This window comes from Camelus ferus, chromosome 6 (assembly GCF_009834535.1).
Source record: "Camelus ferus isolate YT-003-E chromosome 6, BCGSAC_Cfer_1.0, whole genome shotgun sequence".
Lineage (NCBI taxonomy): Eukaryota > Metazoa > Chordata > Mammalia > Artiodactyla > Camelidae > Camelus > Camelus ferus.
Genome location: NC_045701.1, coordinates 1,122,334 through 1,133,796, shown reverse-complemented (window position 1 = coordinate 1,133,796; position 11,463 = coordinate 1,122,334). Strand labels below are relative to the sequence as shown.

General features: G+C 55.6%; 1 protein-coding gene across 3 annotated transcripts; it reads right to left on the bottom strand.

The window, feature by feature from the left end:
* Positions 1–283: 283 nt before the first annotated feature.
* Positions 284–10,731, bottom strand: CALML4 (calmodulin like 4). 3 transcript variants are annotated; one of them, XM_032480884.1, is made up of 5 exons: positions 9,866–10,731; positions 9,710–9,740; positions 5,111–5,251; positions 3,373–3,561; positions 284–594 (listed from the first exon to the last, which is right to left on the bottom strand). In XM_032480884.1, the coding sequence occupies exons 1-5, from the start codon at positions 9,998–10,000 to the stop codon at positions 497–499; spliced, it is 594 nt and encodes a 197-aa protein (XP_032336775.1). In that variant the 5' UTR covers positions 10,001–10,731; the 3' UTR covers positions 284–496. The 3 variants fall into 3 exon arrangements, with proteins under 3 accessions (XP_032336775.1, XP_032336776.1, XP_032336777.1); XM_032480885.1 differs by having other exon boundaries at positions 459–594; positions 5,111–5,216; positions 9,866–9,946; XM_032480886.1 differs by lacking the exons at positions 9,710–9,740; positions 9,866–10,731 and adding an exon at positions 3,835–3,908 and having other exon boundaries at positions 459–594; positions 5,111–5,238.
* Positions 10,732–11,463: the final 732 nt, after the last annotated feature.

Sequence of the window (11,463 nt, the reverse complement as noted above, 5' to 3'; positions counted from 1 at the left end):
TTGCCCTTTTTTTTTTTTTAGGAGAAGCACTATCATGGCAACTCAGGGTTGCACAGGACTTTACAGTTTGCAGAGGCATGTTCAGATCATCTCAGACCCATCCTCAACAGGCTCCATGCAGTAAGAAGTAGGAATCCAACTTCAGTGAGGATCCTAAGGCTTTAAAGATGAAACGATGTCCCCAAAGCCACACGGCTGGGAGGTGGCAGAGTCAGGACTGGAACCCTGGCCCAACTTCAAACCATAGGCTCTTTCCATGCTGTCAAGGGCTCCACTAATGGTAGTTATTAAAATCAATAAAAAATATTTTATTAAAGACGCATGAATACCATAACTGAAATCATTCATTTTCCTTGTTAAGTCACCCTCTGTGTAGTCAGGGACGTCATCTTGCTGTGTTTGCCATCCCCTTAGCGTGACAGGAACACTTTCCTTGTTAAAAATTCATCAGTCTGAGTTTTCAGGCCCAGGGGAGGCTCTCTGGCCTCCTCCTTAGTCAGTAGTCCTGCACAGGAATGGTGATCTTGTGGATAAATTCATCATACTTCACTTTGCCGTTCGGTTCGATACCTGCTTCTCTGAAAAGATCGTCCACTGCAATAAATCACATGAATTTTTCAGTTTGGCTCCAGTGTTACGTTCTAGGACATCCAGTTCTTGGGGGCTGGGGCTCCCCAGAGGTCTTCCCTGAGCATCCAATTGACTGTTCTCGTAGACTGGGAGGTAAACCAGTGAACAGAACAGGACAATCCACCCCCTGCCTCTTGGAGACCACGGATTCAATTTTGACTTAATCAAGTTTTTTTTGTTTGTTTGTTTTTGTTTTTTTTGGCAGGGGCCAGGGTAGGGAGGCATACTGGTAAGGAGTCAGACCCTGAGGCCACTTTTTGCCTTTTTTTTTTTTTTTCCCTTTTATTTTCCCCTTCTTCAGAAAATACCTGACCCCTGTGCCAATATTTCCAGAAAACTTTGGCATGAATTTTACCTTCCTTCAGCCCCTGCAGACCAGATGCCCACTGCAGCTCCATCCTGGGCCCCCGAGCCCAGACTTTGGCCTGCCTGTCCTTCCAAATCGACACCCCCCACCCCAAGAGGGGACCTGGTGACAAGTGGTACCTGCCACCATCATCTTTTTTTTAAAGTGTGTTTGGAGGGTGAGGATAGGATAAGAAAATAAACTGAACTGTGCCTGAAGCTCAAAGCCTACAAAACTGCCATTGTTCTCTGACATTGCTCAAAAAAACAAAAAACAAAAAAACACTTACTTGCTTCTTCTGGTTCTGGATTCCTAGGATAAAATACTAGCTTGTCCCAGGCTTTGACAAGAGCCATTTCAGCTTACACTTCTCTGCGGTGGCCTCTCAGAACCATTCTCACCCTCTTATAAAACTGTCTCCCTGCCCCACGTCAACTTCCCCAGCCCACGACGGCCCCGACCTAACGCTGCGCAGTCAGGAAGGGTCCTGTGACTTCCTGCCTCGCCGTCCTGCTCCAAAACGTAATTACTGTGCTCTGTGCCTAAGCTGATAGTACTGTGAGTATTTTTAGAACGTTGAGACTGTAATTTATCTTGTTTCATGCAGAAGCTTCTACCCGTCAACCAGTTGGTTAAACCTGTCCCAGGGGACAGGGCCCAACACCAGCTCCGGTGCCAAACACGTGGCCCCCAGCTGCCCAGAAGAGGGGCAGCTACAGTCCGACGCTGCTTCCTGGGGAACTCGGCGGCTCCCTGCAAGCCCGTGAGGAACTGGGGTCCCGGAGTCGGCCTGGCCCAGGCCTCGGGCGGGAGGCCTCCCTGCAGCCGTCTCCAGCTGCTCCCAGGATGCTTCTGTAATAAAACAAGCTTTTCCTTCAGCCACCCAGGGTAAGGGAGTTTTTCTTCTAGTATCACCTTTCCTGTCTTCCACAGCAAGAGGCAGGGACATCGGTCGCCCTGCTTGGCTGGAACACGTCGCCAGTTTCCTTGAAATGTTTCTCCTACTCCATCAACAAATGAGAGGCGTGTTCTAATTTGGGGGCTGCAGTAGCGCTGCAGACAGATCATTAAACCCTAAGAATTAAGGCCCCTGCTGGCCCTCTCTGCTAACACCCTACCCGGTACCTAAAAGGCCAAGCAGTGTCCTCAGAGCCTGGGAGGGAAGGAGAGCCGCGGTTCCCTGTGCACAGTAAAGCAGCTGCAATGAAAGGCAAGATCATGAGAGCTGCCAGCCTGAAAAAGCGAGGGACGCGCCATCTGCCTTCGGTAGCACTATTTTTACATGCTTTGCGCTGTGCCTTTGTGACTGCAGATAAAATCTCAGCAGACTGCTTTATAGAATGTTAGTTCTTGGAAGAAAGGACCTGAGGGGTTGTCTATTGTAACCTCGTTTCCCAACAAGGAAACTGAGGAGGGTGAGAGAGGTTTAGAAACCCATCTGAGGTCCCCCAGAAGGAAGGGGAGCCAGGATTCAAGTCTCATTCAAACTGCACCCTTACAAATCCTCCGTTGGTTTGTTGTGATTTAACCAAAAGCTAAATAAAGGCCCATCATTATTGAAGCCTTTTTCCTCCATCCAGTGTGTCCAAGCCCGGCCCCTCCTGCCCCAATCACAGGCGAAGCCAGTGGCCTAACTAGAATCTCAGCTTCTGGGGTTGGTGGCTGTGGATGCTGGCAGCAACCCGGGATGGCTGCCGTGGCCGGGCCCCGGGCCCCGCCAGGCAGGCAGGCAGGCAGGCTGGGGGACGCCGGCAAAGGCCCCAGCAGCAAGGTCACCCTTATCACGTACATCGGGCTTTCCCAGAAGCCCCAGGCCCCTGGTCCTGCTCTGGGGCAGGAAAGCATGGACGGCGTGAGGCAAAGGCCACCGCACACACACCCCCTTCTCAGTGCTGGCTGAATCGTGACAAGGGAATAGTAGCATCTCAATTTAGAAATTCTTGGCAACAGTAGCAGCTTCAGGCAACAGCTGTGTTGATTGAGAGAGCCTGAGGGGGGCAGGGGTACGAATGTCACAGACCTGCATTTGGCTCCCAGCCCTGCTACTCACCAGCCACTCATGGCACCTGTTTCTTTCATCAGAAGGCGGGGGGCACCAAATGAAGGGCCACAGTGAAAGCTCAACATGGGGTGATGCCCAAGTTAATCCTAGCCAGTTCCCCGGGGCCTTCCCTACACCCTGGGCCAACCTCTCCCCTGTCACCCCCCAGGCCCCCGCGTTCTGCCCCAGGCTCTACTCCAGAGTTCAAACTCAACACCTAGTCACAACCTTCTGGGCATCCATCAAATGCAGCGCCTACGCACCACGGGTGGCAAGGATTGGGTTTTGGTGCCCTTCCCCTAACTCCCTAATCCTTTCCCACTGCTGGGAGAGAGGGAACGAATGAGGCCATTACCTTCCTTGTGGGTCAGCTTCTCTCCTAGTTTCGTGAGTTTTGACCGCAGCTCAGACGCCATGATGTAGCCTTTCTTCTCCTTGTCCGCCATCAACATGGCCAAAAGAATCTCCTTCTTTGGGTCCTCTTGTTTTATTTGCATGTGCATCATGGTCAGGAAAGTAGAGAAATCCAGCTCTCCATTTCTGTCTAGGAAACCCCCAAAGTAGCGGAGTAAGCAGGGAGGAAAGCATCCTCGTGGGGAAGCCAGCTGGTCTCCGGCCCCAGCCTGCGTGGCCAGCTCGGGGGCGACCTAACTCAGAAAGAGCCGTGATGGTGGTAGTGGTCATGGGGAAGCGGATGCAGTCTGCCCTGCTAAGCTCCCACCATGGATGTGCCTCACTGAATCCTCCCAACAATGCTTGGTGACTACGGTTCTCATTTTGCTCACTAAGGAGACAGAAGCTTATAGCGTGGAGTCACCTCAAAGCAGCGGCAGGACCAGGATGAAGCACCATCTCCTCTGCTCCCTTCTGGATGCTCCTCTCCTGCCTGCACTGGAAGGAAGTGCACCATCGTGTCCACCCCTTCTCGACAGCCACCGCGGCACATCCACAAAGATGGACAGGTGACCCGCACCTGTGGCCTCAGCCTCTGTCCCACCTGGGCTGCGCACCTGCCTTTCCCCTCACTGCAGCCTGCCCACGCCCCTCTTCCAAGCGGGCCTGGGGACCCCAGCCCTGGCTCTAGCTGGGCTGCAGTGGCAGGAAACTGGAACTGCCCCGACCACCACTTCCTGTTTGGAGGAGACAAAAACCAAAGGAAACCACCACCCCGTCGGAAGTGGAAACAGGGACCCTTAGCACCGGGCTCGAGGTGGCGCAGCCTGGCCTGCCCCAGGACGGGCTCCGGGCGCTGCAGCCGGAGCCCTCAGTGCGACCTCAGGACGACCCCAGCAGGGGGTGGTTCCCCATGTGAGAGATGAGGAGACCGAGGCCCAGGCGGGCTCCTGAGCAAGTGTTCTTTCCAAGCCACCCCTTCCTCTTTCCTCCCTGAGTGTCCAGCTACCGATGCCAACAGCCGTCCCGGCCTCTGCCACCCCTCCCTCTTTTTCTTTATACAAAATAAAACTTGTTTCTGGTTGTAGAAGTCCTGTATGTTCCCACTGTCAAAAATACAGGAAACAATAAATAAAGGGAATGAAAATCACCCATAACTCCATTACCAGAGCCGCTTGCTAACATCTTGGGTGGGTCTTCCTCCGTTTTTTTCCTCCTAGTTTTGCCCAGTTTTTAGGAGGTTGGTGTTGGAAATGCGAAGAATTGGGTTCCAAGCCTGATTCCACCACTGGCTTCAACACTCAGCCAGGTTGCCTCCTGGGCCCTGGACTTTGATCTTTATCTGTGAGACAGGCTAGGATACAGCCTCCTTCATCGGGTTGTTGAGCTAAGCACACGACAGATACTCAGCAACGAGACACTGTTCTATCAGAACGACACTGTGGTCACCGTCAGCACTGTCTGGACCACAGGTCTGTGATCACCTCGTTGGAATGCTTAGAGCCCTCCATCCTCAGAGAGGTGGGGTGTCACCAGTTGCTGTGAGGACTCAAGGAAGCCCACGTGGTCCACAGCCACCACCTGCCCCTCAAACTTCTGAGCTGTTCACACCCCCACCCGCCGGGCCCCTCCCCAGGACCACAGCCGCAGGACTCAGGGCCCACCCCCCAGCCCAGACTCCTCCCTCCCGGCTCACTCACCTATCCCGTGTGTCTGCAGGTGCCTCTGCACCTCCCCGGGCGTCGGGCTGGCCCCCAGGCACCTCATCACCATCAGGAGGTCAGTGGCTTTTATCTTCCCCCGCTGCTGCTTGTCGTACAGGGAGAAGCATTCCTTGTACTCTGCCGGAGCCCAGCAGGGAGGGTCAGGAGCTCTCCTCCACCATCCACCACCCCCCCACGCCCTCTCTCCCCTCTCCCTCCACTCCCCTCACCCCACCCCCGGCTTCCCAGAGTGGCCAGATGCAGGCAGGGAAAATACAGGGGCTGCTAAGGTAAACTGAATTTCAGGTAAACAAATGAAAACATGCTTAGTCTAAGTCCCAAATTTTGCAGGGGATGTAAGTATAAAGGTATTGGTCGTCTATCTGAAATTCACATTGAGCCGAGTCCTGTATTTTATCTGTCAAACCTTAACTCCTCCCTCTCCTGACTTCCCTTCTGCCTCCTTCCCTCTCACAGCTGCCTAAAACCATAGACAAGCTCTCTCACTCTCCAGGGCCAGCACAGGGAGACCGGGGGCCCACAGCAGGGCCACCCAGACTCCCAGGGGACCTTGGCCAAGACAGCTGACGTGGGGAACCAGGGACAATAATGCCTCTGGGTTACTGGGAGGGCCAGCAATCCCCTCTGGGAAGGCCTGGCAGAGGCAGGCACTCCCACGTGGTGACAGTTATCACAACGGTGGGTGCTTCTGAGTCCCCTGCTCCAGCCTCTGGCCTCCAGGCTGCGCTCTCCAGCCGCCCCCTGACACAGACCCTGGTCCTGTTCCTCAAGAGGCACTCACTGCTGGGAAGCCCCCCCCCCCCCAGGCTGTGGCGAGATCCTGCTTGCTGCTCTCCCCTGCAGGAGGTGAGGCGGCTGCCCGAGGGAAGATCTCCAGATCCACAGCCCCCAGCCCTGGAGGCTCAGTGAGGCCAGCCCCTCACAGAGGTTCTGACTAGAGAGTGAGAGTGGGGTTCTCGCCAGAACTGGTCAAAAGCTCCAATCCCAGAGTCCCATGGGGTGGCGCCACCTGGGAAAACGCAGGGCCCTGGGGTGGCCTTCTCAGCACCTTGCTCCTTCCCATGTCTCAGGCCACCCAGCTAGTTCCTTAGAAGCCTGGACCTTAAGTGGCTCCTTAGCTGATAACGACAAAAGCAACAGCAGCAGCTCATGCTGAGGAACACTTTACCCCCAGGCCGTCACCGCGACCCTGTGATCTGGGACCTTGGTGGTTCCCATCCTGCAGATGGGGCCAGGAAGCTCAGAGCAGCAAGGCCTGGGATCCCCTGGGATCCCCACTGCCAGGCAGCAGCCACCAGGGGGGCAGCAGAGCAGGCGAGCCAGCAGAAGGGAGCCCCCCCTCCCCCGCCCCCCTGGCCCAGGCCTGGGGCCCTTTCATGTTCCCTAATTAAGGCCTCTTCTGCTAACCCAGGATTTCAGGGAGGTTGCTAATAAAAGACAGGCCAGCCAGTGGGGGTTTAGGGACAATTAGCTGCTTTCGTTCCTATGGAGAGGTTGAAAGGGAACTTCCCACCCTCTCAGAACTTTCCAGAGCCTGGGCTGCTGGAGGGGCAGACCACCACAGGACCCGGGGGCAGGGGCTGGAGTGGCCCAGGCCACGCAGGGCCAGAGCCTGACCTAACCCCACCTCTGGTTCCCGCAAAACCTTAATTCCCTCCCAGAGGGCCCAGTGACAGAGGGGTTAGGGACAGAGGGGACGGCCCTGTAGGCAGGGCTCCGACCCAGGTCTCCCCCGCCACCGTGCCCCTCTTCGGGCCCTCTCTTGGCCACCCCACCTTGTCTTCGGTCTGAGTTTGCCTCTGCACAAGGGGCTGCAGATAGAAGGCTCGCTGCCTTCCTGAGACGTCCTGCTATCAGAGTTGTCCCCATCTGGCCGGGGCCTGAAGGCGGTCGTCACATTCTTGGGGCCTGGAATGGGCCAGGCTCTACAGATGGGCAAACTGCCCCCGCCACCTGCCCTGCACCATGGAGACCCGCGGCCCCTGGTATCAGCAGGGCCAGGTCAGACAGGGGCCCATCTCCTAACAGTTACATGAAATGTACATAAAGTGTGTTCTGTCTTCCTGCCTTTAATGACCTGGGAGGCCAGATCTGAACTGGGAGTCCCGTGCTGGAAACAACGGGGCTCTTCTGCCCCCTCCCCAGCTCCCCGACGACCACCGCCTGCCTTCTATTGGGCTGCTGTGGTCACTGCTGTGTATTTTTTTCCCACTTCTTCCCCTTAATGGAGGCACTGGGGATTGAACCCCGGACTTCCTGCATACCAAGCATGAACTGTACGACTGAGACATACCCCTCCATCTCGATTCTTCATTGATTTCCGCTTGGAGGTGGTACCAGGGATTGAACCCGGGACCTCCTGGGTGCTGAGCTATACCCTTCCCCCTCGATTGCTGTATTTTGAATGCCTGGAACTAGGCTGCCACCAAGAAAAGGCTCACAGTTGCTGAATGAAAGAATGAATCGGGTTAAAGAAATTGGATTAAAAAATCTCCTTCAGGTTTTTTCCCTTTGAAAATACAAATGCCCTGAGGCCAGAAAGAATTTCCCCAGGGCCTAGGATAACACACCAGTTGCGTGTTGGCGAAGGTAACAACCGGTTCTGATGACGTATGTATAGAGTTTGCTATAAATTTTATAACCTTAAGGATGTGTAGCGCACAATTTACAAATAAAATATGCAATACTCTTGATTGTAAATTCCATCTAGCCAACTGATTATCACAAGTGAGTTTTGCAGGTATATATAGGATAAACAAGTTTATACTGTATAGTACAGGGAAATAAATTCAAGATCTCGTAGTAGCTCACGGTGAAAAATATGAAAATGAATATATTCATGTATGACTGAAAAATTGTGCTGTACACCAGAAATTGATACATTGTAAACTGACTATAACTCAATAAAAAACAAAAAAACAAGTGAGTTTTGCCAGCTTTTACAGCCACTGCCAACCTAGTTTCGATTTACCCACGACAAGTGAGGCTGCATGCCAGTGAATGCAACTTTTCCCAATGACTGTATTGTCATTAAGTCTGATGAGTGATCTTCTATTAAACTATCGCTCACCCTTGTGCAAATTACATTCATTAAACTGAAATCTCTCTCACACCTTCAGCACTATTGATTGCAGTACAGCTATCTTAATTTTTTTTTTTTTTTTTTTTTTGGTAGAGATGGAGGGGTTCTATGATCTTCCGTTATTTAATAATGGCTGATGTTAACAACCAGGTCAGAAAATATCTTAAACTGCACTACCTGGCTGGAGCTAGATGGCCCCAGAGAACATCTGGGTGCCTCCCGGGCTGCACCAGGCCTAGTGTCAGGTACATGACTCGCATTACCCTCTGTCTCTCCCTCACAGCAGCCTGGTGAGGTAGTGTCATTATCCCACTTCACAGATGAGAAAACTGAGGCTTAGAAGTGACTGGACCCAAGGCCACTGCCTCCAAGGTGGTCCCTGGTCTTCCCATTCCATCAGGCCACCCCGTCCAGTCTTTTCACTCATTCATTCAACATTTGTGGCCACTTTGTGTCAGACACTGGGATACAAGAGGAAGCTTACCTTCTTCCCTTCTAGACGATTCCGAGGCCCCAGAGGGAGGGTCAGTGCGCCTCAGAACCAGGTGTTGGTGGGGGGATGCTAAGGCTGACAGCGGGACTCCAGTCCCGAGACCCATCAAGTCTTGCCTTGAGAGCTGGGCAAGAGAGGCCCGTGCCCTGAGCCTTGCATTTGCAAAGTCCCTGCTCTGGAACCCCTTTTGGGAGTGAGGGTATCATGGAGTCTACAACCTACCCACCCACCTACAATCCCTTCTGCACCAAGCTTCTGGTACCCAGAACTCTGGAATCCCTGCCCAGGTAACCCTCCGTTCACCTCCAGGGCCTGCAGGACCCTACCTGAATTAGGCCGAGCCTCATCTGCCAGGCCTGGGCCATGAGTTCTGTGTAACCCAATTCTTTCTGCTTGGCCTTTGTGGAAACAGCCATGCTCCGTGGGAAACTGAAGCCTGCTGGGGGCCGGCAGGTCAGGGCACTCGGGGAAGAAAGTGCTCCAAACACCAAAACTAGGCTTGGTGTCAGGGCAGAGGGGAACTCAGAGACCACTGGAGCTGACCCCTCCGCTTGACAGATGGGGGGCCTGAGGCCCAGAGAGTGAAAGCCTCCTGCCCACGAGCGAAGACCTGGGCCCTTTGCTCTTTCTCAGCGGGCTACAAAGCCCCCTTCTCTGGCTGGGCCCCTCACTGGCAGCTGGCAGCGTCTCTCTGTCCATCCCGTCTCCCCTTCCAGCTAACAGGTTCTGGAGGAAAACCTAGTGAGGCTCGCTCCTAACACTCCCTTTTTCTAAGTCACATTGAGAAGTGTCCTAGTGACCCGTCTTACCTCTAAGTCCTGCCGCCACCTGCCCCAGGCAGCCGCCTCCCCTGCGGCCCCGACCCCCCCTTGCCCGTGGGTGGGCCCAGCTCCCCCACCAGCCTCCTCCTTTCCTGGCAACAAAAAGTGATCAGAGCAAATTGCCTAATGAGCCTCACATTTTGCTGCGAGTTGCTAATGAAAGTGGAAACCCAACCTACCATTAATTTGGTCCTGGGAAAAAAACTTGGCCTGCAGCAGAGAGAAGAAGGCAGTTAGGGAGGGACCCCACGAAAGCCCCACCCCATCCCACCCCGCTTCCCCTCCACCTCCTAAGCCCCGGGCAGCCCGGCCAGGGCACACAGACCCTCACGCACCATCTCGAGGCCTCCGGCTGCCACCCGCCGGCTCACCGCTCCCAGAACTGCCCTCTCGTTCCCTTTCCTCCCGGCTTCAAGTCGAAAGTCCGCCAAGCTGGGCGGAGGCCCGGGTAATAAATCCGCCGCTGCCATGGAGACCAGGCGCGACGCCAGGGGTCAGATTCCAGCTCCCGCGCACTGCTGATGCCCCGGCCTGCCTGGGCCCGGAGGCAGCTGGGATTTGGAGAAAACGAGGCTGCATGAGGGCTTCCCCGGCACCGGGAGGCTGATGCTCTGTAGCCCAAGGACAGACGCTGCTGTTCGTTCCTGGAGCCCCCTGCGGACACTCAGAAGGGGGGTCAATGATACACACACACACACACACAGGGTCGCAGGGTCCCGCCCAGGGCCTGCCTCCGGGATGGGGGTGGGGGATCTTTCCTCTCTCTCTCTCCTGGGACTGAGTTGGGGGCGGACAAGCGCCTCCCAGGTGCCGGGCGCTGCACACTGCCTTGCTCAAGGCCCATCACACACCATCTTGTAAGTGGAAGGAAACCTCGCCTTGATGGCACAACCCAGCAACAGCCGCTTCCACCGCCAGAGCCTGGGGATGCCGTGAGCAGGAGGGACCCAGGCCCTGGTGCTCTCCGCCTGTTTGCTAAGTGACCTTGGTGCGTCATTTCACTGCTCTGTGCCTCAGTGTCCTCGCTGGGCCTCATCCCAGGGCTGTTGAGAGAGTCAAATGGCCAGTTCCCTCCCTCGGGGGCAGGGGGTGGGGGAGGTGCCCGCCTTGGGGTCTCCCGCCCCACCACGGGCTACCCAGGGGGCGCAGAGGGAGGCCTCTCTGGCAACTTTCCTGGCCAGGAGGACTCCCCCTTTCCTTCCTTCCTTCCCCTCCTCTCCCCACTGCAGCCCCCACCCCTTCCTGCCGAAGCTGCTGACTCTTCATTTCCTCAGCGGTTTGTGCCGCCCGCCCCTCCCCACACGCACTGAGGAAGTGAAGGCAGGATGGGGCGGTTCCCTGGAGCTGCCGCACTGGGCACAGCTGGGTTCTCCCCCACCTTGGTCTCCCAGATACCTGTTGTATCCCTTGTCCACGGCCGGCCGGTGGCTGCCCTGCCTGTGGGGGCTCCGACTCCAGGGTCCGCACACTTTATCAGGACCGGCATGGACGGCTGCATAGGTGGTGCACTGCACCAGGGCTCCCGGCTCCAGGGATGAGTGGGTCCTGGAAAGGGGCTGCACGTGTGCAGAGGAGGGACCTATTGCTAATTTGTTCAGGATGCATGGGTGGGGCCCTCCTTGGTCTAGTCTCCCTCCTTCCCTCTCCACCTCAGAGGATTCTGATGAAAGGCGAGTTGGGGGCAGGAGAGAAGGGACACTTCCCCCTAACAGCCTTGAAGAGAGAAGAGGTGAGGGAATGTCGGGGGGGGGGGGGCCTTGGAAGGATAGAGGCACAGAACTGAGGCTTGGCGGGGGCGCCTGGAGCGGCCAGGCCAAAGCACTCATCTGGAATCACCCAGCGTTTGCAAAAGGGGCGCATGGGGGAGACAGGACTGTCAGGCTGCACTGCTCGCCTGCAGATCTTGTAGTTGCCGGCCCTCGAGACTGAAGAG